Consider the following 20,958-nt stretch of genomic DNA (forward strand, 5'->3'; position numbering starts at 1 on the left):
GGCAAACTCTGATGAGTCGAACATTTATGCATTTCCAACAAATTAATGATGTAAAGGACATTCTCACTAGTCATGAGAAAAATTATATCTCTCAAAAAGTACACCATCACACTGTGCTAAAAGATTTCCCTGTATCACCTCCACTTATAAAGCCGCTATCTAATCCTGTTAACCTGAAATAAGCCTGCTCGCGAGCAGATTTAAGCTCGTGACAGCAAGTCCAGGATGAGCGTCGAAGAACCAAACAATCCAAGATCATGCCAAATCGCCACAATCAAATCCAGCTAAGTGAGTTAGCGACGTATGAAGAACAGGCCCCTGATGAACAGCAGTAATAACAGACAGACCTCAGCAAATGTCCTCTAAATGCTTTAATTAAGGCCGGGAGATCTTTACGAGCAATTCCATTGAGAATCACCAGTTTACACGAATTCAACAGTTTTATAGAAGAGGGGTATGGAAAAATGACATGATACATAACATAATTTCCCTACAATTTGATTAGCTCTTCATTAGCAAACTCTTATTCTATAGGAAACAGTAAACTCTGTTTTCTTCATTACTTCATAATCACAAGTTTTCAAAACTAGTTTCATTTTCCCATATTTGTTATTTTTACATTCAACAGGAGTATGGCAACATAAACCTACAACATTCAAAAACACAGAACAGAAGGTTTTAATACATGATGTTTCAGAGTGTTAGCATGTTAAACAAGGTTAGATGTTGGAAACATGTGTTGACATACATCTAATTAAATATTTTGCATATATATATATATATATATATATATATATATATATATATATAAAGACAATCTCAATATTTTATCTAGCAGAATTTACCTGCATGTATTTGATATAGAATTGAATGTTGATCACTTGCAACAGTTTTTAATGTGAGTGTGAAGGTTTGATAAACGTCTGAAACTCTTCTCACACTGAGTACAGTCGTACGGCTTCTCTCCAGTGTGAACTCGCTCGTGTATTTTCAGGTGTTCAGACTGAGTGAAACTCTTGTCACAGTATGAGCACTTGTAAGGTCTTTCTCCAGTATGAATTCTTTGGTGCCGTTTCAGATGACTAGATGCAGTAAATCTCTTCCCACAGTCACAACAACACATGATCTCTCACTTCATCATGTGTTTTCTGGTGCCGTTTAAAACTGTCCAGCCATGAAAAACTCTTTCCACAGAGAGAACACACATAAGGCCTCTCATCTGAATGAACTTTCAGATGTCTCTTTAGAATTGATGATGAATTAAACCCTTTATCACACTGATCACAGTTAAATGGTTTGTCTCCAGAATGAATGCGCAGATGTCGTCTCAAACCTGTTGAATTTTTGAAACTTTTCTCACACTGAGTGCAGTAGTACGGCTTCTCTCCAGTATGAACTCGCTCATGATATTTCAGAGATTCAGAATGAGTGAATCTCTTGTCACAGTATGAGCACTTGTGAGGTTTTTCTCCAGTATGAATTCTTTGGTGCCGTTTCAGTTGGGTAGCTGTTAGGGGTGGCACGGTTCACGAAACCGACGGTTCGGTTTGTGTCACGGTTTTAGTGTCACGGTTTTCGGTTCTGTACGGTTCTTGTTATTTTTTTCTTTTAATCTTTAACACTTCAGAAATGTACTTCAGCATGTGATATATAGCTTAATTATCCACACTTTAGGATACAGTATAAAAAAAATTATATTCATGCAATCATGCACAAACTGAATTTGACTCTTTGACTTTAAGCACATTTTGGGACTATCTCAGAGGAAAGCTAGGTGAGATTTTGATAAAGCAAGAGAGAAGAAATTGACATGCTTTTCGTTTATTTGGCAAAAAAAAAAGGAGAATGTGTATCACTATCTCTACAAGAACTTGTGCATTTTTATCACACAAATCTTATTTACACAAAGAAATTAACTTGCATTTATGAACTGACAACTTTTGTAGCTCTTACAAAAATTCTATCTTTTAAAAGAAAAAAAGAGGAACTACACTGTCTTTTATGAATAAGTCAATATACATGAAACCTTATTGCCTATAATTAGGCTATAGAAATAGCAAAGGCCATAAACATAAAGTGAAAAGTTCAACCTCAACACAAAAAACAGTATCAACAATGCTTCTATTCCCAAAAAGTGAGGGTACCTTTTTTTCAGTTTAAATTAAAGTGCAGGATTTGGATACATTTGACTGAAGCTCTTACCTAAACATAAAGTGCCACTGTAACGTTATATTAAAATACCATAACATGAAATCAAAAATGTCCCCACACACCGGACTTATAGACTTATAGGACGCTGGCGCATCCTCCAACTCCCTCATCTCTCCCACTTGCCATTTCTCCGCGTGCCGTGACCTACAGCGCTCCATACTCCACTTTTACTGGCTTGTTTACTAACTTGAACCGGCGCTGCACAGAGCGATCGGTAATGACATCAAATACCGCGAAAGTGAGTGACGGAGCCGTCGTTCCCGCTCTAGTGTGATGTTATTCACCGGTCGCTCTGTGCAGCGCCGGTCCAAGTCGAACAAGCTTATTATGTCGCGCGAAAAGAAAACACACGTCACATACGGGCACGAGGTTACATTGCGCATGCGTCGAACCGTGAGACGCACACACGCTCCGAACCGAGACAAGCGAACCGAACGGTTCGGGTGTTTTTTCATGTACCGTGCCACCCCTAGTAGCTGTACTAAATCTCTTCCCACAGTCACAACACACATGATCTTTCACTTCATCATGTGTTTTCTGGTGCTGTTTAAAACTGATCAGCCATGAAAAACTCTTTCCACAGAGTGAACACACATAAGGCTTCTCATCTGAATGAACTTTCAGGTGTGAATTTAGATGTGATGATGAAATAAACCCTATTCCACACTGATCACAGTGAAATGGTCTTTCTCCAGAGTGAAAACGCAGATGAATTTTGAGTCTGTATGAAGATATGAAACTCTTCTCACACTGAGTGCATGGATACGGTTTCTCTCCAGTGTGAATTCTCATGTGTCTGTTAAGGTTTTCTTTGTGTCTGAAACTCTTTCCACACTGTGAGCAGGAGTGCAGCTTTTTGGCTTTTGTTCCTTCAGTTTTGAAGTCACGGTGTTTCTTTACTTCATTCAGGTCTTCTCTTAGCTCTGTTTTTACCGTCTGATCTAAAATGAACACATCAAGTAGTTATAATCAATTTAAGGAGGATCATTTCTAGGAAAATTCAAATGAACAACAAGCAGACAACAAGATAATAGGTTTCTGTCTGTGTGAGAACAAAGTATTAGATTTTTGATGTCGATGGTTTGTTATATCAGTCTCATTAATTTGAATAATAAAAATCTATTTGACACATTGCTATATACAAGGTTGGTATCAAATCATTTATCAATATACTACTTATTTCACAGCCACCAAAGCAGTCAATCATGGAGAATCAAGAATGGACACCAACCTGTTTGTTCCTCAGTATCTTCATGTTTTATTCTGGATGGTTCTGGATCAGTCATGTCTTCAATCTCCTCTTTAATAAACTCCATCTTTAACAGTCACACAGATTTCAGCTGCTACTCCTGGAGTTTGTCCTTCTCTTGTAGGATGATGGGAATATTCCCAGTATTTATTGGTGAATTGTTGTGGGAGGGGCTTCACTGCAGGTGTGAACTGTGATCACTGTGTGATACTGACGCCCACAGGACCAGATCTGGAAAAAAAAAAGATTTTTAAAAGAATTTATACTGGATTACTTTAACAGAAAACACATATGACCCATTTCCCCACCCTGTTCTATGGCGAGAGGAGCTGCTTATACAGGCACATGCTCCGCCCCCTTTGACAGGCTAAGTTCAGGATGCGCTCCGATTGGTGTGTGCAGATATGCTGCATCACCATTGGTTCATGCAATTCTCAGCACTGCGTTAATTTAATAAAAGGCTGAAATAATTGGAGAAAAATTATTAGGCACATTGATTTTCTGATCATATTTTACCATTTAACCATATTAACATTTTACCAATTTCAAATTCCATTAATCCTAATAATATGTTGTATTTTATCATTTATAAGTGATATATAATTGTACACGAAGGCTGGAAATGAAAATGCCTAATATTCATGTGTAAATAATTATTAGCCATCTGATATTAAAGGCTTCTTTTTAATTTTATGTTTATTACATAAACATATTTGATACTTGTACAGTAAGGGAAGTATAGTAAAAATTTCACCTGGAGTAAGTCAGACTGATCGCTAGGAAAGCACTACGCACTTTGGAACATGATAAAATACTTCATGTGAAATTACTACAAAATTTACATAAAACAATATTTGTGTACTGTACGTACAGACAGTCCCTAAAGCAGCCTAGGTGAATACGCAGCAAATATCAAACCTAAAACTAACTTTACCCCGCTTGGCAACTTTTTAGGAAAACTTGACCATGTTCGTGTGACATGGCACTGTCTTTCAATAACTTTTCAGTGGTTACCCAAGTTAAACACTTGACTTGAATGTTATTAAGCACTCTCCAAAGATCACACTACACCATGGGTGTAAAAAGGCCTCTATTAGGGTTATATTCAAGGGCTTTAGTTGCTTTACTGTATGACAAAATTGATGCATTCCTCGCAGCATCCGTCCAGCGAGCCAATCAGCAAGTCAGTGATCCCCGCCCACTGAGTATGACTGATCTAGAAAGCGGACAGATGCAAGCTGTACTGTAACGATTTAACTTTGCTAAAGTTGTGTGCTTGCCTGTGTAAAGCAAGTAGCAGTCCGTTTATACATTGTTCTTAGTGCAAATGCAAGTGTATAAGTGAATGTATGCGAGTTGCAATATGAACTAGCTCGTAAAGATGTTCATGTGTATATTTGTATACTAGTGTCCTCGCATATTTTTTTTGAAGAAATAATCTATGTGCCTTATGTGCCCTAGATATATATATATATTTATGTAGTTTTATGATTGAGTTTAATTTCCCTACCAACCCTAAAAATACAGTGTATGTGCTATGGTAATTATGGTAAGTACCAAAAGCCGACGTGGAAAATGCACATGAACACCCCCTCATGTGGTATTTACCACTGGGCAACTCGTAGAATATTTTGATGGACGAGTTGCCGAGATGAGATAACCTTTGACCATTTCAAAATGGCGGAGAGCACCGCAAAAGTCGTGAATGGTAAAAAAAAAATAAAATAAATACTATTCATGATCTAGAAAATATACAGCATATTATTTACCTTTTGAGTTTTGATAAATCATTTTCTTGCTGCTGCAGATGTCTTAAGCAATCTAAAATAGTTTTAGCTAAATAACAGGTCTGGATCTCCATCTTTTTACCACATTACGACAACAAAAGCAACGCAACACACTGGTAAATACCAGTTCACAAGTGGAAACTATCCTATTTTCCATAGCATGTGAACACAACACATTTCCACAATAGAAGCTATTCAACATGCATGTGATTTCAATTCATACATAGTGGCACTTGCATTAAATTTCCCATACAATTCAGTGCATTTACAGTACATCAAAATCCACACATTGGAATGCAACTTTACCCATTCATTACCCACACACACACACACACACACTCACATTGAAATGTAACTTTTTTTTAACACTAGGATTTTCATTTAACATACATACATATGTGTAGTAATGTGTGTTAGGTGTTATTTGTGTAGTAACTATTTTTAGTTTACGAGTTACAAAACGTGGAGGTCCGCGAATGTGCGAATATAAAACCAACTTTACCTAAGTTAAGTGTATTCTCGATATGAGGGCTTGTACTCACTCTGTAATCTGAGAACATCGCTCACCTGCTGATTGGAAATATACGGCATCCGAAGAAAGTATTTCACATTCATTCTTCTTCTTCTTCTTCTTTCGTTTTTTGGCGCGTTGCAATCTTACTGCATATCGCCACCTACCTTGTTATGCAGTCACGATTTCTTATGATCAGATTTTCCTTATTTTATTATTTCTTTACTTCTTCCTCAAATATCCATCCTTATTTAATCATTTGATGCTTCATCTTATTCCATTTCCCATAGCCCACCTGTCGCTGCGTGTTCAGCTCCTACAGACAGGACTATAAAATCTGGATTAGATCAAAGCATCCTTATCCTATATTTAAATCCTTTCACTTAATCCAGTACTATATATATATTCTATTAGTATTCTATATCCTACTCTATCTTTATTAAACTCATAACCCAACAAATATGCCAAATCCTTATTAACTTTCCCTCTTCCATTTAAATAGGTTATCAAATCCTTTCTTTCCTCTTCATACCTTTTACAATCATATAACACATGCTCCACTGTTTCTTTCTCCCCACAATTCTCGCATAAACCAGTCTCATGAGCTCCAATTATAAATAGTGTTGCGTTCAATCTTGAGTGACCAAGTCTCATCCTAGTCAATATTACTTCTTCTTTTCTATTTCTACCATTTATACTTTTCTTAGATTCTACCATTTTTTTAATATTATATAAATACCGCCCTTTATTATCTGTATTCCAGTTTTCCTGCCACTCTTTGATAATATTTTCCTTAATAATAGTTTTAACTTCACTTTTACTTAATGGAATATTAAAATCTATTTCTTCCCTTTTTAAAGCATTTTTTGCTAATTCATCAGCAAATTCATTACCAGCTACTCCTACATGCGCTGGTACCCAACAGAACCCAATTTCTACCCCTTTTCTTTGTATTCGCCATAATAATGATAATATTTCACTCATCAAATCTTCTCTGGCCGTACAATGAGTAACTAGTGATGTTAATACAGAAGCAGAATCAGAGCATATCACTATTCTGTCTGGTCTTACCTCCTCTACCCATGTTAATCCTATTATAATAGCAACCATTTCCACCGTATATATTGACAGTTTAGGTGTTAGTCGTTTCGATATTGATATTTTAAACTCTGGAATATACACTCCTATTCCCGTAATTCCTGTTCTTGGATCTTTAGATCCATCAGTGTAAATGTGCATACTTGCATAGAATCTTTCCTGTATGTACTTTTTAACTTTATATTCCAACATACCCATTTCCTCCCATTCCCGTTTCTTATCTAATATTCCTAAATCAATTCTAACCTCCGGTATAATCCATTTCGGAACCTCTCCCCATATAGGAGACATACTACATTCAATATTTGCAATCTTATATTTCTCTGTTAACTTATTTATCTTCCATCCATATCCTCCTCTCTCGGTATTACAGTATTCCCAACAATTATTTAAAATATCTTTAGCTATATTTTCTCCAGTGTAACTCTTTAAAGATGTCCAAAATACCAAAGACAATTTCTCTCTCCTTAATTTCAATGGCATTTCATTCGCTTCTACTAATAATGCATTAACCGGTGTTGTTTTAATTGCTCCTAAACATATTCTAAGAGCTCTATATTGAATTCTATCTATACTTTTTAATAATGTTTCTGAAGCTGACCCATAAATTATGCTTTCACATTCATTCACGATTAACTGACAAATTTAGCCTCAATTGGTGAAAGTTTCAGCTGGTCTCGTCTCGCGCGTCTCTCTTCTACGCAGGCGCAGTGCGCGATGTCGTCACATTTCTTAAAGGGGCAGCATTGTATTCTTCTTCTTCTTCTGTCTGTCAGTCGCAATAAACAGTGCATCACTGCCATTATCATTTAGCTTGGGCCAGAAACATTCATATTCATCCTATCATTTTCTAACCATCCCCACTACAAAAAACAAAAACAACAACAACAAAAAAAAAAACACTGGCGCTGCAAATTCAGCTTGTCCAGTTTCCACTTCTTTAGCTCCCATACAATTCACAATACTATTGTTTTCCTTCAGATATTCTTTCCTTTACCCACAGTTTACCTATACATCTCTTCTACATTCTTCTAATTAATCCTGTGTTATTCAGAAACTGAAAGTCTAATATATTCTTTAATGTTAACTCCATTCCTTCATTCTTCTCCTAGCACTCTTCATCATAATCCTTACAATTTATAATCACATGTTCCACAGTGTCTAGTACATTTCTCACACATTCCCGATGGATGTTTAGATATTGGATGTAATGTTGTTGTATTCAAACCTGTATGTCCCATCCTTAATCCTATTTCCCCCACTCTTTCTAACTTTCCCACTTTCTTTTGTATTGCATAAATGTACCCCTTCAGTCTCATTATCCCAATACTGTTGGCACTTTTTCAAATTAATAAGTGGTATTGACGCTCGGTCTCCTCCTCTTCCTCGTCGTCCACCTCCTCGCCTATGTCAGCTAGCGCCAGATTATTCTGTCAGCAGCATTAAAGACTTTTAAAATAATTTAACTCACTTTCATGTTTGAATGCCCTCTTTTTGTGATCCGATGTGGATTCTGATCACAGTATAAGGTAGAAATATTTATACGCTACGCAAAAGAAAAGACTATATTGTGCGCTAACCATTAAGTTACCATAGTAAACGTAGTAAGTGCTTGAAGATAATGTTATGCATAGTAAAAAACATGGTGAACGTTTGAAGAAATCAGACCAATCATAAATGCCATCACAATCATGTTTTTATTTTATCTGTCAGATAGCCTAAGTTACGTCTAGTCTCTTTATACCTGACAATCACAAAATAAAGCATCTTTTTTCTTTGTCTCTAACTGAATATATATGTAACTTAGCCACTTCGACAATGCTTATATTGTTTAATGGCATTTCTGTCCCAGTATAATGAGACAGTATAGAAATGTAATTCTCAAAATGGCATAAAACACATACAAATCTCATTATTTTATCTTGCAGAATTTACCTGAATGTATTTGATGATTGAATGTTGATCACTTGCAACAGTTTTTCATGTGAGTGTGAAGGCCTGATACATGTCTGAAACTCTTCTCAAGTACAGTCGTGCCGCTTCTCTCCAGTATGAACTCGCTCGTGTGATTTCAAGTTTTCAGACCGGGTGAAACTCTTGTCACAGTATGAGCACTTGTAAGGTTTTTCTCCAGTATGAATTCTTTGGTGCTGCTTCAGATGACCAGATCTAGTAAAGCTCTTCCCACAGTCACAGCACACATGATCTCTCACTTCATTGTGTGTTTTCTGGTGCAGTTTAAAATGGCTCAACCTTGAAAAACTCTTTCCACAGAGAGAACACAAGTGAGCCTTGACAACTGTATGAACAATAAGGTGTTTTTTGAGATATGATTGTGAACCAAAATCTCTTCCACACTGAGTACAGTGATACAGCTTTTCTCCAGTATGAAGTCGCTGATGATATTTCAGGTTTGCAGACCGAGTGAAACTCTTGTCACAGTATGAGCACTTGTAAGGTTTTTCTCCAGTATGAATTCTTTGGTGCTGTTTGAGTTGGTCAGTTCTAGTAAAGCTCTTCCCACAGTCACAACACACATGATCTCTCACTTCATTGTGTGTTTTTTGGTGCTGTTTAAAACTGTTAATTCTTGGAAAACTCTTTCCACAGAGAGAACACACATAAGGCCTCTCGTCTGAATGAACGTCCATGTGTGATTTTAGTTGTGATGACAAAATAAACTCTTTACCACACTGATCACAGTGAAATGGTCTTTCTCCTGAGTGAAAACGCATATGAATTTTGAGTAGGTATGAAGTTATGAAACTTTTCTCACACTGAGTGCATGGATACGGTTTCTCTCCAGTGTGAACTCTCATGTGCACATCAAGGTGTCCTTTGTGTCTGAAACTCTTTCCACATTGTGAGCAGGAGTGCAGCTTTTTGGCTTTTGTTCCTTCACATTTGAAGTCACAGTGTTTCTTTACTTCATTCAGGTCTTCTCTTAGCTCTGTTATTCCCATCTGATCTAAAATGAACATATTCAGAAGTTTAGTCATAATCAGTTTAAAGGGTTAGTTCACCCAAAAATGAAAATTCTGTCAGTATTTACTCACCCTCATGTTGTTCCAACCCCGTAAGACCTTCGTTCATCTTCTGAACACAAATTAAGATATTTAAGATATTAAGATCGCTCCTGCATACTAGTCCATAGGCTTTTTGAGGGAATGACTCTTGCTGGCACCGAAAAGTCATTAAAGACATCGTTAAAATAGTCCAAGTGACTACAGGGGCTCAATTTTAACTTTATCAAATTACAAGAACACTTTTTGTGCTCAAAAACAAACAAAAATAACGACTTTATTTCAACTATTCGTTTATTTCTCCCTCTGCGCGAGTCAGGTTACTAGTTTAATAGCGTAAGCTTCTGTTATTGTACGTCACACGCATCACACACATGACCAGCGTCGGCCAATAGTGAGCCTACGTGTGACGTAGCTCTACGCAATAACACCTAACGTTAACTTACTACAGGCTCATGGAGAAGGAAGTGAATAGTTGAAATAAAGTCGTTATTTTTGCGCACAAAAGTGTTCTTGTCGTTTGATAAACTTAAGATTGAGCCCCTGTAGTCACTTGGACTATTTTAATGATGTCTTTAATGACTTTTCGATGCCAGCAAGAGTCATTCCCTCAAGAAACCTATGGACTATGGATGCAGGAGTGATCTTAATTTCTTAAATATCTTCATTTGTGTTCGGAAGATGAACGAAGGTCTTACGGGGTTGGAACAACATGAGGGTGAGTAAATACTGACAGAATTTTCATTTTTGGGTGAACTAACCCTTAAAGGAGGATCATTTCAAGGAAAATTCAAGTGAACAAGCAGACAACAAGAGAATAGGTTTCCATCTGTGTAACAATAAAGTTTAAAGAGCCCCTATCATAGCATTTAAAAATGTTCCTATTTTTATTTTAGGAGTTCCCAAAAACAGTTTAACATGCATGCAAGGATAAAAAACACTTTATTTGTCTTATAACATGCATTTATTTTTAACTGATTTACTCACCGACTCCCAAATGATTCGTACAACGACTCATTTTTCCAAACCACTCCTTTGCGTGACGCTAATCGGCAGTGATTGGTCAGATGACAGACCCAGTCAGTTATTGTTTGTTAGCATAACACATAAACACATTGATAAAGAACTGCAGTACTACAAGACGCTCTATTCTTTATGACAACTCCAATAACAGCGACAAACATTTCACATATTTTAAAAAAAATTGACATTGGAGACGTAGAAGCTGCGCTGAGCGTAACTTACACACACATACTGCCTCGCGCCCGACGCTACAAAACCGTTCAAACCCCATAAAAGCAACAATTATTAATAATACTTAAAGGTTGTGATTCGAAGGAGGAAGCTGATCCATATACACTGGGTAAGTAAGTTACTGAGCCCTCCTTCAGGAACAACCGCTTGCGAATCCACTTTGAATTCATTTGTGTTTTTGAACTAACGTTATTCGTCAATAAAATGATGAGAACACAATCAGGCTATACTGTTGTGGTATCGTTGCAAATATGAACTCTAACCAGCGATTCTTCACATGCTCGTCCCTGGTAAATGAAAACAAAGTGGCTGAACTATCTTTGCATTGTAGAACACAGCGTCTTCTCGACATGATGCTATGATGAAGTATTTGAATGTGTAGACTTCAAGTTTACACTTCCGTCTGCGCGCGGCCAGTATGTATCTACGTCACGACGAACCAGCTAATGACTCGTTTCAAAAACAATTCATTTCATAGACTCAGAGTCGACTCTCACTTTTGAAAGACAATAACTTTATATACGGTGCACTTTCAGATATAAATCTTTGCAGGATGTTTTCATTCCCTTAAGGCTATATTCCACACCATATAAACAGTCATTTTCAAAAATCCATGATAGGGGCTCTTTAAAGGGTCTCATTTATAAAACTGTCCTTACTAAAAAAAATGGCGTACAACAAAAAATATTCAGACTTATAAAATTGTTTGTACGCAAGAACCTGCGCAGAATTCACTTTATAAATCCCAGTCAGCGGAAGATTATGCGCACGTGTCTCCTCAAAATAACTATATATGGAGCTTACACCACCTAGTTTTACTATGGATATCTTCATCTGCATATGCTTATTCATCTGTGAAACCATGTTTAATAAGATATTAGGAAAATATTAAATGCTGATGTGCCGTCGCATTACATTAATAAAAATCACGAGCCTAATAAATAACTCAAATAGTGTAAAATACATTTCAGAAAAAGTTTCTTAATCTTTTCCATTGACCAAATTGATTTATATTTTTGATGGTAACTTCTTTGCACAAAACTATTTTTCTCAGACAATCTGCTATTATCGTGAGCAATTATCTCTGCAGTTAAAACATAAAAACAAAGCATGCCAGAGGAAAAAAGTGTTCAAAAGCATTGCATCCACAACAAATATTTCTATTTATTGAATATAAAAAAAATGTTGTAACTTCTCAGTAATTTCATGTAGTTTAAGACTTTAACTCCATTAATGAGAATGGCACATTTAATCTAAATGTTTATATCAAAAGTAAAACAGTTTAAACCATTATTTTATTTATTTAAGGTGTTTCACTGTATTTCTGATCATTCATCTGCCGTTAGATAGGTTATACGTGTCAGTTTAACTCCAGCTCACCGTCGGTGTCGCCAAACTGCTTCTTCTCAAAAAACGTTTGCACGCATGGGTCAGAGTTTGCGTGCAGGTGTGGAAATTTTCCCATCAAGTTAGTTTTTATAAATCAAAACTTATGCATCGGAAGTGGCGTACGCCTTTTTCACGGCCTGTTTTGTCTGAACGCAACGGTTATAAATGAGGCCTTTTTTATATCATTCTCATGAATTTGAATAATTCAAATGTATTTGACACATTACAAGGTTAGGATCATTTTGATTAATTTCTAAATAATTTATCATCAATATACTAAGAATTTCACAGCCACCAAAGCATCAACAATGAAGAATCAAGAATGGACACCAACCTATTTGTTCCTCAGTATCTTCATGTTTTATTCTGGATGGTTCTGGATCAGTCATGTCTTCAATCTCCTCTTTAATAAACTCCATCTTTAACAGTCACACAGATTTCACAGGACTAGATCTGGAATTGGAAAGTTACTGAATTTATATTGAACTTTTATTCTGAACTACTTTAATTACATGATAGTTAAATGAACATATTTGCTGTTCAGAATTGTGTTTTGACAAGGTTGTGTATTATTATCATCCTAGATGGTACATCATTATAATTGTCACTGAATGGCTGTATAAGTGAAGCACACGAATAAGGATTATTCCAGGAAATCTCAAATCTCAAGTGTTTCTAGTCTTCTTGCAGATGTGAAGGCTTGATAAACTTTTAAAACTCTTCTCCCATGGAGTGCAGTGGTGTGGTTTTCTCTCCAGTATGAACTCGCTCGTGTGATTTCAAAGATCTGGAGCGAGTGAAACTCTTCTCACAATATGAGCACTTGTAAGAATTTTCTCCAGTATGAATTCTTTGGTGCCGATTCAGATTGTCAGCTCTAGTAAAGCTCTTCCCACAGTCACAACACACATGATCTCTCACTTCATCGTGTGTTTTCTGGTGCAGTTTAAAATGATCCAGTCGAGAAAAACTCTTTCCACAGAGAGAACACACATAATGCCTCTCATCTGAATGAACTTTCAGGTGTTGATTTAGATTTGATGACGAAATAAAGTCTTTACCACACTGATCACAGTTAAAATGTTTTTCTCCGGAGTGAACGCGCAGATGACTTTTTAAACCAGTTGCATCTCTGAAACTCTTCTCACACTGAGTACACTGGTACGGCTTCTCTCCAGTGTGAACTCGCTCGTGTGATTTCAGGTGCTCTGACCGATTAAAACTCTTGTCACAGTATGAGCACTTGTAAGGATTCTTTCCGGTATGAAAACTTTGATGCTGTCTCAGTTGGTCAGATCTAGTAAAGCTCTTCCCACAGTCACAACACACATGATCTCTCACTTCATCGTGTGTTTTCTGGTGCAGTTTAAAATGATCCACCCTTGAAAAACTCTTTCCACAGAGAGAACACACATAAGGCTTCTCATCCGAATGAACTTTCAGGTGTTTGATTAGATGTGACGACGAAATAAAATCTTTACCACACTGATCACAGTTAAATGGTTTCTCTCCGGTATGAATTCTTATGTGTATTTTAAGGTGTCCTTTTTGTCTGAAACTCTTTCCACACTGAGGGCAGGTGTAAAGTTTATTAGCTTTGATGCTCTGCTGTTCATCATCTGTTTCATTTAGTTCATGTTTTTCGGGTTTAATCTCCATCCAGTCTAAAATAAAAAAATAAAGCGTAAGACTGGAAAACTGGTTAAAGAGAAAAAAAGTCTCTCATGAAGTCTATCTTCAGAAAAAAATAAAAATAAATTGCACCAGGGGAGTTTATAAAATTTGTTTGATTTGACATGGAATGACCCTTTGACCATTTAGATGGATTTTCTGTATCATTTATCATCCAATGTGTTAAACTGAAGCTTTGTTACCTTAATTTTTCTCAACAGTCAATAATAGGGGTGTCACGATTCTCCAAATCCTCGATTCAATTACATTTTCGATTCGATTCTTGATTTTTATCGATCAGGATGCTCTCCGTCACTCAAGGTCTCTCGCTCTCTCCCTCTCTGCTTTGTGCGCTACTGTAGCTAAGTTAGAGGAGGTTGACCATAGTCTCGCAGCACTTCAACGCGTGTTTTTTTCCGCTTGGAAAGCCAATCGGACGTGACGTGGGGGCGTGGCAGCATCGACGATTACATTTTTTAATTCGATATTCAAGACTGTTAACTTCGATCGATTTCAATTTAAAATCGAAATCGTGACACCCTTAGTCAACAATGAAGACTCAAGAATGGACACCAACCTGTTTGTTCCTCAGTATCTTCATGTTTTATTCTGGATGGTTCTGGATCAGTCATGTCTTCAATCTCCTCTTTAATAAACTCCATCTTTAACAGTCACACAGATTTCAGCTGCTACTCCTGGAGTTTGTCCTTCTCTTGTAGGATGATGGGAATATTCCCAGTATTTATTGGTGAATTGTTGTGGGAGGGGCTTCACTGCAGGTGTGTACTGTGATCACTGTGTGATACTGACGCCCACAGGACCAGATCTGGAAAAAATTAAAATCAAGTTACTATACTGAACTACTTTAATTACTCGTAAATTAAGTGAGCATATTTCCTGCTAGAAATACAGTGTTTTGACAAGTTTGTATAGTGGTATTATCATATAAAACAGACCTATAGGAAACAACCTCATGTAACACGAGATGTTGAATATGGATAAATTGACATGTTAAATTCTTATATTAACATTTCGACTAAGCGTAAACACTTTCCATGGACACAGCAATTGTACATCCCGTATTTCTATCGACTGAAGCCTCGTTCTTTTGAGTCAATTCTTTCTGTGAAAGTGCTTGCAAGATGCTGAATCGCCCATGATTTCATACACAATATTATGGTTGTGCATTGGTGCCACAATCATTTTACTTTTCCACTCAATTATCATAATAACAAGATGATAAGTAATTTTAATAACATTTTTATATTATGATATTTAGTTAAAACGACATCTTTTCTCGTAATAATGAGACGTGTCATTTTAACATCTTTTCTCGCAATAACTGGATATTTTGTAATTTAAACAACATATTTTCTTGTAATAACGAGATCTTTTGTTAAAATGGAAAAAAAAAGCTTTAAATTTTCTCGTAATAAGGACATGTTTTGTACAGTGATGTGTAATATGCCTTTCCACATTTGAGAATTTATAAAGCATCGTGCCTTTATCGCACTTACAGAAGTTAATCGCAAATATGTAAAAAAATAAATAAATTCTGCAGTGCCCATTACAGGATATCGTTGTGATACTGATGTAGGCTACAGTTCACAAATAGCCTTCTTCATCTATCTAAAAACCAAACTTCTCCTTATAAGGTAGAATATTTTCCAAGGACCCCTCATGAGCCTAGCAGCGATTAAACTGTTAGTGGGTGGAAATAATAAATATTTATCTTTTTAATTTTATTGTGCATCCTTAAATTGTAGGCTATGTTATCGTTTTAATGATATAATATCTTATTAAGTGAAAGGATGTAATTAAAACGACATAACATCACATAATTGAGTGGAAAAATAATATGTGGGTGGCAACAATACCCCACCGTGACGTACAATAGGCTATAAAGATATTTCGGGAAAAAACGAAAAAAAAAAAAACCGTATCTTACGTGTCCAAACATGTAAACTGAAAACAGCCAGTATACAGCGAAAATACTCCACATCTGTCCTTCATTCAAACTCGTGTAGCCTCCTCGATTATTATAAACTTAGAAACTGGTCTTCAAACGTTCAGCACTGCGATCTTCTTCTTCTTTTTAAATTATCGGAGGCCTACATTCTCACTCAGACAGAGCATTACCGCCATCTACTGTTTTGGATCAGAAACGCTTTTACCTCCCTTACCTGATTTAAAAAAAAAAAAAAAAAAACTTCTAGGTCTATCTATATTCTTTCAATTTCGATTCAGAAATTGTATTAAAATACTTTGCCAGCTCTTACTGGATTCAAAAGCTTTATTAAAATTAATTGCCGACATTGAATTTTTATTTATTTTTTATTTTTTTTGATTGAGTGGTACTGTGGTCATTCTTGTGCTGTATTCATTAGTTGATAATGAACTTGTTATTTCGGAGGTATTTAAAAAAAAACATATTTTGAAGCTTTATTTGTCTGTGAACCGAACGTCTCCGTGGTGTTTGGCGCCACCTTGAGGAAGACAGTGGGTAACACATTTCCTCGTTGATGCGACAGGAGCAGGCGCGTTACGGCACATGTTTACGACAGTAAGACGGCTGCTTCACGGCGGAGTGTCCTGTGAGTTTAATGTCTTTGTTTTGTAACTGACATATCTTCTTATAAACATTAAGATATGCGATGACTGTATATTTGGATGCTTTATTTTAATGGTACACGTGTTTATTTAACTTAAATTGCCTGTGATATGTTTATATTGCAGAGGAATCTATGTTATTATTTTAACAACATTCATTACATTAATTTACAATGAAAAAGTTTAAACAATGTATTTGTTTGTTGTTGAAAAAGAGTATCTGAAGTTATAGTTTGTATAATGCAGTTTTTTTGTTTGGGTTTGTATTCATGTGAATGAAATATATTTTAAATAAAATAAGATTTAATGAAAGACAAGAAAATGAAGTTTTATTAAGTTAATTTAAGTAAAGAAAATGTAAGGAATAAATTGAAGGCAAAACAACATGTCAGTGTGGGCTCTAAATGTAAATGTTTAGGGAGAAACACAATAGCAACACTTTCAACATTTTTAACATGTTGATATTCACTATTTTTTCTATTAATTTTTAAAAGCAAAAGTATCTTCACTTCCTCTGCTCTCAAAATCTAGAATATTAAAAAATCTTTTTACTGTATATCCTCTGATGACAGAAGAAAAGTGATGTTTTTCCTCAGTATTTTGTCTTGTTTTCCAAGTGCAAATATATAAAGATTCTGAAATCAACATGCTTTTACTGCAAATAAAAAATAGTCCAAATTTATGTGAAATTGATCAAAAATAAAGTGAGTTTATGATTAATACAAGACCAAATAAATGCCAATGGGATCAGATTATTAACTTATTTCAAAAGGGAAATATAATAACTCCGAGAGACATATTTGTTGTTGTTTTAAGCAAAAACTCACTTAATTTTCTTCAAGACTTCATTTAACATTTGCATCTCAAGTAAATCTCAGTTTAAAGATGTTTCGATTTTATTTGTATAAGAAAATAGGACAAAATACGGGAAGAATTTTTTGTATTTTTGTTTTGTTTTGCAATGCAAGCGACATTTAATGCCATGACTTTATGAATTTAAGGCCCTTTTAAGGCCTCAATTTGTGTAAGGGTGATTTTTACTAATTAATTACTGACAAAAAAAGAATCAAAGACTATCTAAAACAGGGAATATTGTTATAGTTATACAAACAAAGATGAAAGATTTAACATATATTTGAAAGATTTGGTCTTCTAGACCTTTGCATGACACAAAGATCATAATTTGCATTTTGCACAGTTATCCAGAACTCTTCTCTCTCTTGATTTGATTTTCCATCATATGTTATTTAATGTAGATCTAATGGAGGTGAAAGAGGAAAGTGAAGAACTGAAGTGTCAGAAACCTCAGAGTCTTTCAACTGGAGGAGAATCACCAAATCACTCAAGAAAAATAACTCGAAGAACAAAAGCCAAAAAGTCTTTCGCACGCCGTCACTGTGACAAGAGTTTTAAAGAAAAAAAACGCCTTAATAGTCATAAAAGAATTCACCCTGAAGAAACGCTTTTCACTTGCCCGCAATGTGGAAAGACTTTCCCACATAGAAGTAAACTCGAGGTCCACTTAAGAGTTCACACTGGAGAGAAACCGTACACCTGCCCTCAGTGTGGAAAGAGTTTCATACTTAGTAACAGACTTAAGAGACACCTAAGAGTTCATGAGAACCTGCACTCATGCCGTCACTGTGAAAAGACTTTCGAAGTAAAGGAACACCTTAACAGTCACATACAAATTCACCATGGAGAGACACTGTTCACTTGCCCGGAGTGTGGAAAGAGTTTCACACATAGAAGCAAACTTGAGGATCACTTAAGAGTTCACACTGGAGAGAAACCGCACACCTGTCCTCAGTGTGGAAAGAGATTCAAACAAAAAGGACACCTCCGCAAACACACGAGAATTCACACTGGAGAGAAACCGTATACATGCACTCAGTGTGGAAAGAGTTTCACCGGCGCATCGACTCTCACCCATCACCTGCGCATTCACTCCGGAGAAAGACCATTTAACTGTGATCAGTGTGGTAAAGATTTTATTTCGGCACCACATCTAAAATCACACCTGAAAGTTCATTCAGATGAGAGGCCTCATGTGTGTTCTCTCTGTGGAAAGAGTTTTTCACGTGTGGACGGTTTTAAACTGCACCAGAAAACACACACCGGCGAGAAAGATAACGTGTGTTTGGACTGTGGAAGGAGCTTCACTACATCTTTCCAGCTGAAACTGCACCAAAGAAATCATACTGGAGAGAAACCTCAGTGCACTGAGTGTGGGAGGAGATTCAGCCACCCAAGCAGTCTAACGGTTCATATTAAAAAGCATTGTCGAAAGTTGAAATATTGATGGATGTGCGTGACATCAGCTAGATTGAAAAAGTTGTTTATGACATGTTACTTGAATCGCACATGATTGGGTGATGTCAGTCATCATATAGCATTCAACTGTGTTCATTTTTGCTTTTTTTAATCATGGCAAAATTTGTAGTGCAGAATTCGGGTCAATTGTACTGGGAATTAATGTCAGATAACGTCCATAATAATTGACTTAGGTTCGATTTTTTTGAGCATTTTCAGGGGTTATGAGGAGCAATATGAGAGAGAAATTTGGTGATCGTTGTTTAGGGACATTAAACTACTTTATGTCAAATTGTCAACATGGTAGCCTACTTTTGAAGTATAATAGTGGGTCATGTCTAATGCTGTTTGGGAAATTAAGGCTTTCTTCTTCTTAAAGTGAGTCGGACATCACATTTTTGTATACATTTTTATTTATTTACATTAGTAAGCTACAGGACATCATCTTTCAAAATACGACCTGCGCAAAAGAGAATATCTCTGTCCCCAGCATATTTCAGAACAAACTGACGCCCATGAAGTAGTGATGAATTTATTCTTTTCGCCTCGCTGGATGGAAACTGTTTTATTCGCAAATGTTTTTATGTGATATAACGATTTTGTTAGTTAAATTCACAACTTTGGATGGAAACAAGAGTTTTACTGCGTCTGGAACCCTGAAAGCTGATTTGTGTTGTGTTCACTTTTTTAATGATGAAAGATTAAAAAATATGTTTTCTTGTATTTTTTTTTATTAAAACAGGAATAATACAAAGTAAAATAATATCGTGTTAATTGTGTTGTGAGCCAAAACAATGATGAAATATGAGTAGTAACTATGTAACATGAAGTTTTAGATTTTAACCTAGAGCGGTGACTAGCCTGTCTGATTTTATGACGATGATGTATTAATCGCTTTATTAATCGATGATGTATTAATTAAAGGAACACTCCGACTTTTTGGGACTTTAGCCTATTCACCTTACCCCCCAGAGTTAGATAAATCCTTACATACCTTTTTCATCTCCGTGCGTGCTATAAGTCTGTTTGACGCACCCACCGCTAGCCTAGCTTAGCACAAAGACTGGTTGTGAATGGTTGCAGCTTTCATACTAATCCAAATGAGTGACAAAATAACGCAAACGTTTTCCTATTTACATGTTGTGGTTTGTATAGTCACAGAGTGTGCAAATATCAAGGCCATATGAGACACAGACATCTTTTGACCGTATAAATACTATATTTTCTGAAGGGGAAGCACTGCTACTTCTTCTTCTTCTTCTTCTTCTTCTTCGTTTTATGGCAGATTGCAACCATGACTTTAAAGGTGCATACCGCCACCTACTGTATCAGAGTATGTAACACGGGCTATTCGTTGGGACTACTTTGTACTACTTTAAAAAAAAAAAAAAAAAAAAACCTATATCCTCTTAGAAATTCCTATGTTTTTCAGAAATTGTATAACTGCTTTCTGTGTATCCTTTACCCCATCTCCTGTTGTGCCTAATAAACCTTTAATATTCCACTTTCTTCCTGCCTTACTTATCTTTTGTTTTAGCCTTATCCTCTCATCTCTATATCTCTTACAATGCATTAGTACATGTTCTACATCTTCCTTTGATCTACATTCCAAACATTTATCTGATAAAGTTTTGCCCATTAAAAACAATGTTTTATTTAACCCTGTATGGTCAAATCTCAGCCTGGTTAAGACGCTCTCCTCTCTTCTAGCACTGCTACTTGGGCAGATTGATAACAATCACCTGAGACGCACCGTGACGAGGAGCAGAGAGTTCGCTTCGCTCAGCGTTGGAATAAAGAGTCAGCAATTACTAACGTTAGATAGAAAAGCAAAGTTTATCA

General features: G+C 36.1%; 2 protein-coding genes and 2 pseudogenes across 4 annotated transcripts; 1 reads left to right on the forward strand and 3 right to left on the reverse strand.

Moving 5' to 3' along the window:
• Positions 1-787: 787 nt before the first annotated feature.
• Positions 788-7,584, reverse strand: LOC148973407 (uncharacterized; annotated as a pseudogene). Its single transcript, XR_016146747.1, has 5 exons — positions 7,487-7,584; positions 5,815-5,866; positions 3,443-3,691; positions 2,604-3,152; positions 788-1,507 (listed from the first exon to the last, which is right to left on the reverse strand). The product of XR_016146747.1 is annotated as an uncharacterized LOC148973407 (transcript).
• Positions 7,585-8,534: 950 nt separating this feature from the next.
• On the reverse strand, positions 8,535-12,975 carry LOC148973408 (uncharacterized; annotated as a pseudogene). Its single transcript, XR_016146738.1, has 2 exons — positions 12,857-12,975; positions 8,535-9,824 (listed from the first exon to the last, which is right to left on the reverse strand). The product of XR_016146738.1 is annotated as an uncharacterized LOC148973408 (transcript).
• Positions 12,976-13,189: 214 nt separating this feature from the next.
• Positions 13,190-16,281, reverse strand: LOC120470767 (uncharacterized). The gene is made up of 3 exons (XM_089120745.1): positions 16,142-16,281; positions 14,771-15,019; positions 13,190-14,186 (listed from the first exon to the last, which is right to left on the reverse strand). The coding sequence occupies exons 2-3, from the start codon at positions 14,853-14,855 to the stop codon at positions 13,234-13,236; spliced, it is 1,038 nt and encodes a 345-aa protein (XP_088976871.1). The 5' UTR covers positions 14,856-15,019; positions 16,142-16,281; the 3' UTR covers positions 13,190-13,233.
• Positions 16,282-16,710: 429 nt separating this feature from the next.
• On the forward strand, positions 16,711-20,032 carry LOC120470776 (uncharacterized). The gene is made up of 2 exons (XM_089120741.1): positions 16,711-16,787; positions 18,060-20,032. Exons 1-2 carry the CDS (start codon positions 16,745-16,747, stop codon positions 19,103-19,105), a joined length of 1,089 nt encoding a protein of 362 aa, XP_088976867.1. The 5' UTR covers positions 16,711-16,744; the 3' UTR covers positions 19,106-20,032.
• Positions 20,033-20,958: the final 926 nt, after the last annotated feature.

This window comes from Pimephales promelas, chromosome 16 (genome assembly GCF_988280905.1).
Source record: "Pimephales promelas chromosome 16, fPimPro1.hap1.1, whole genome shotgun sequence".
NCBI lineage: Eukaryota > Metazoa > Chordata > Actinopteri > Cypriniformes > Leuciscidae > Pimephales > Pimephales promelas.

Bases quoted from the DNA above. Each gene is read 5' to 3' on its own strand.
- LOC120470767 (XM_089120745.1), bottom strand. From the start codon at position 14,855: ATGGAGTTTATTAAAGAGGAGATTGAAGACATGACTGATCCAGAACCA. The intron at 14,187-14,770 runs GTTGGTGTCCAT...TTTTTATTTTAG, and splicing joins AGATACTGAGGAACAAACAG to ACTGGATGGAGATTAAACCC.
- LOC120470776 (XM_089120741.1), top strand. From the start codon at position 16,745: ATGTTTACGACAGTAAGACGGCTGCTTCACGGCGGAGTGTCCT. The intron at 16,788-18,059 runs GTGAGTTTAATG...TATTTAATGTAG, and splicing joins GCTTCACGGCGGAGTGTCCT to ATCTAATGGAGGTGAAAGAG.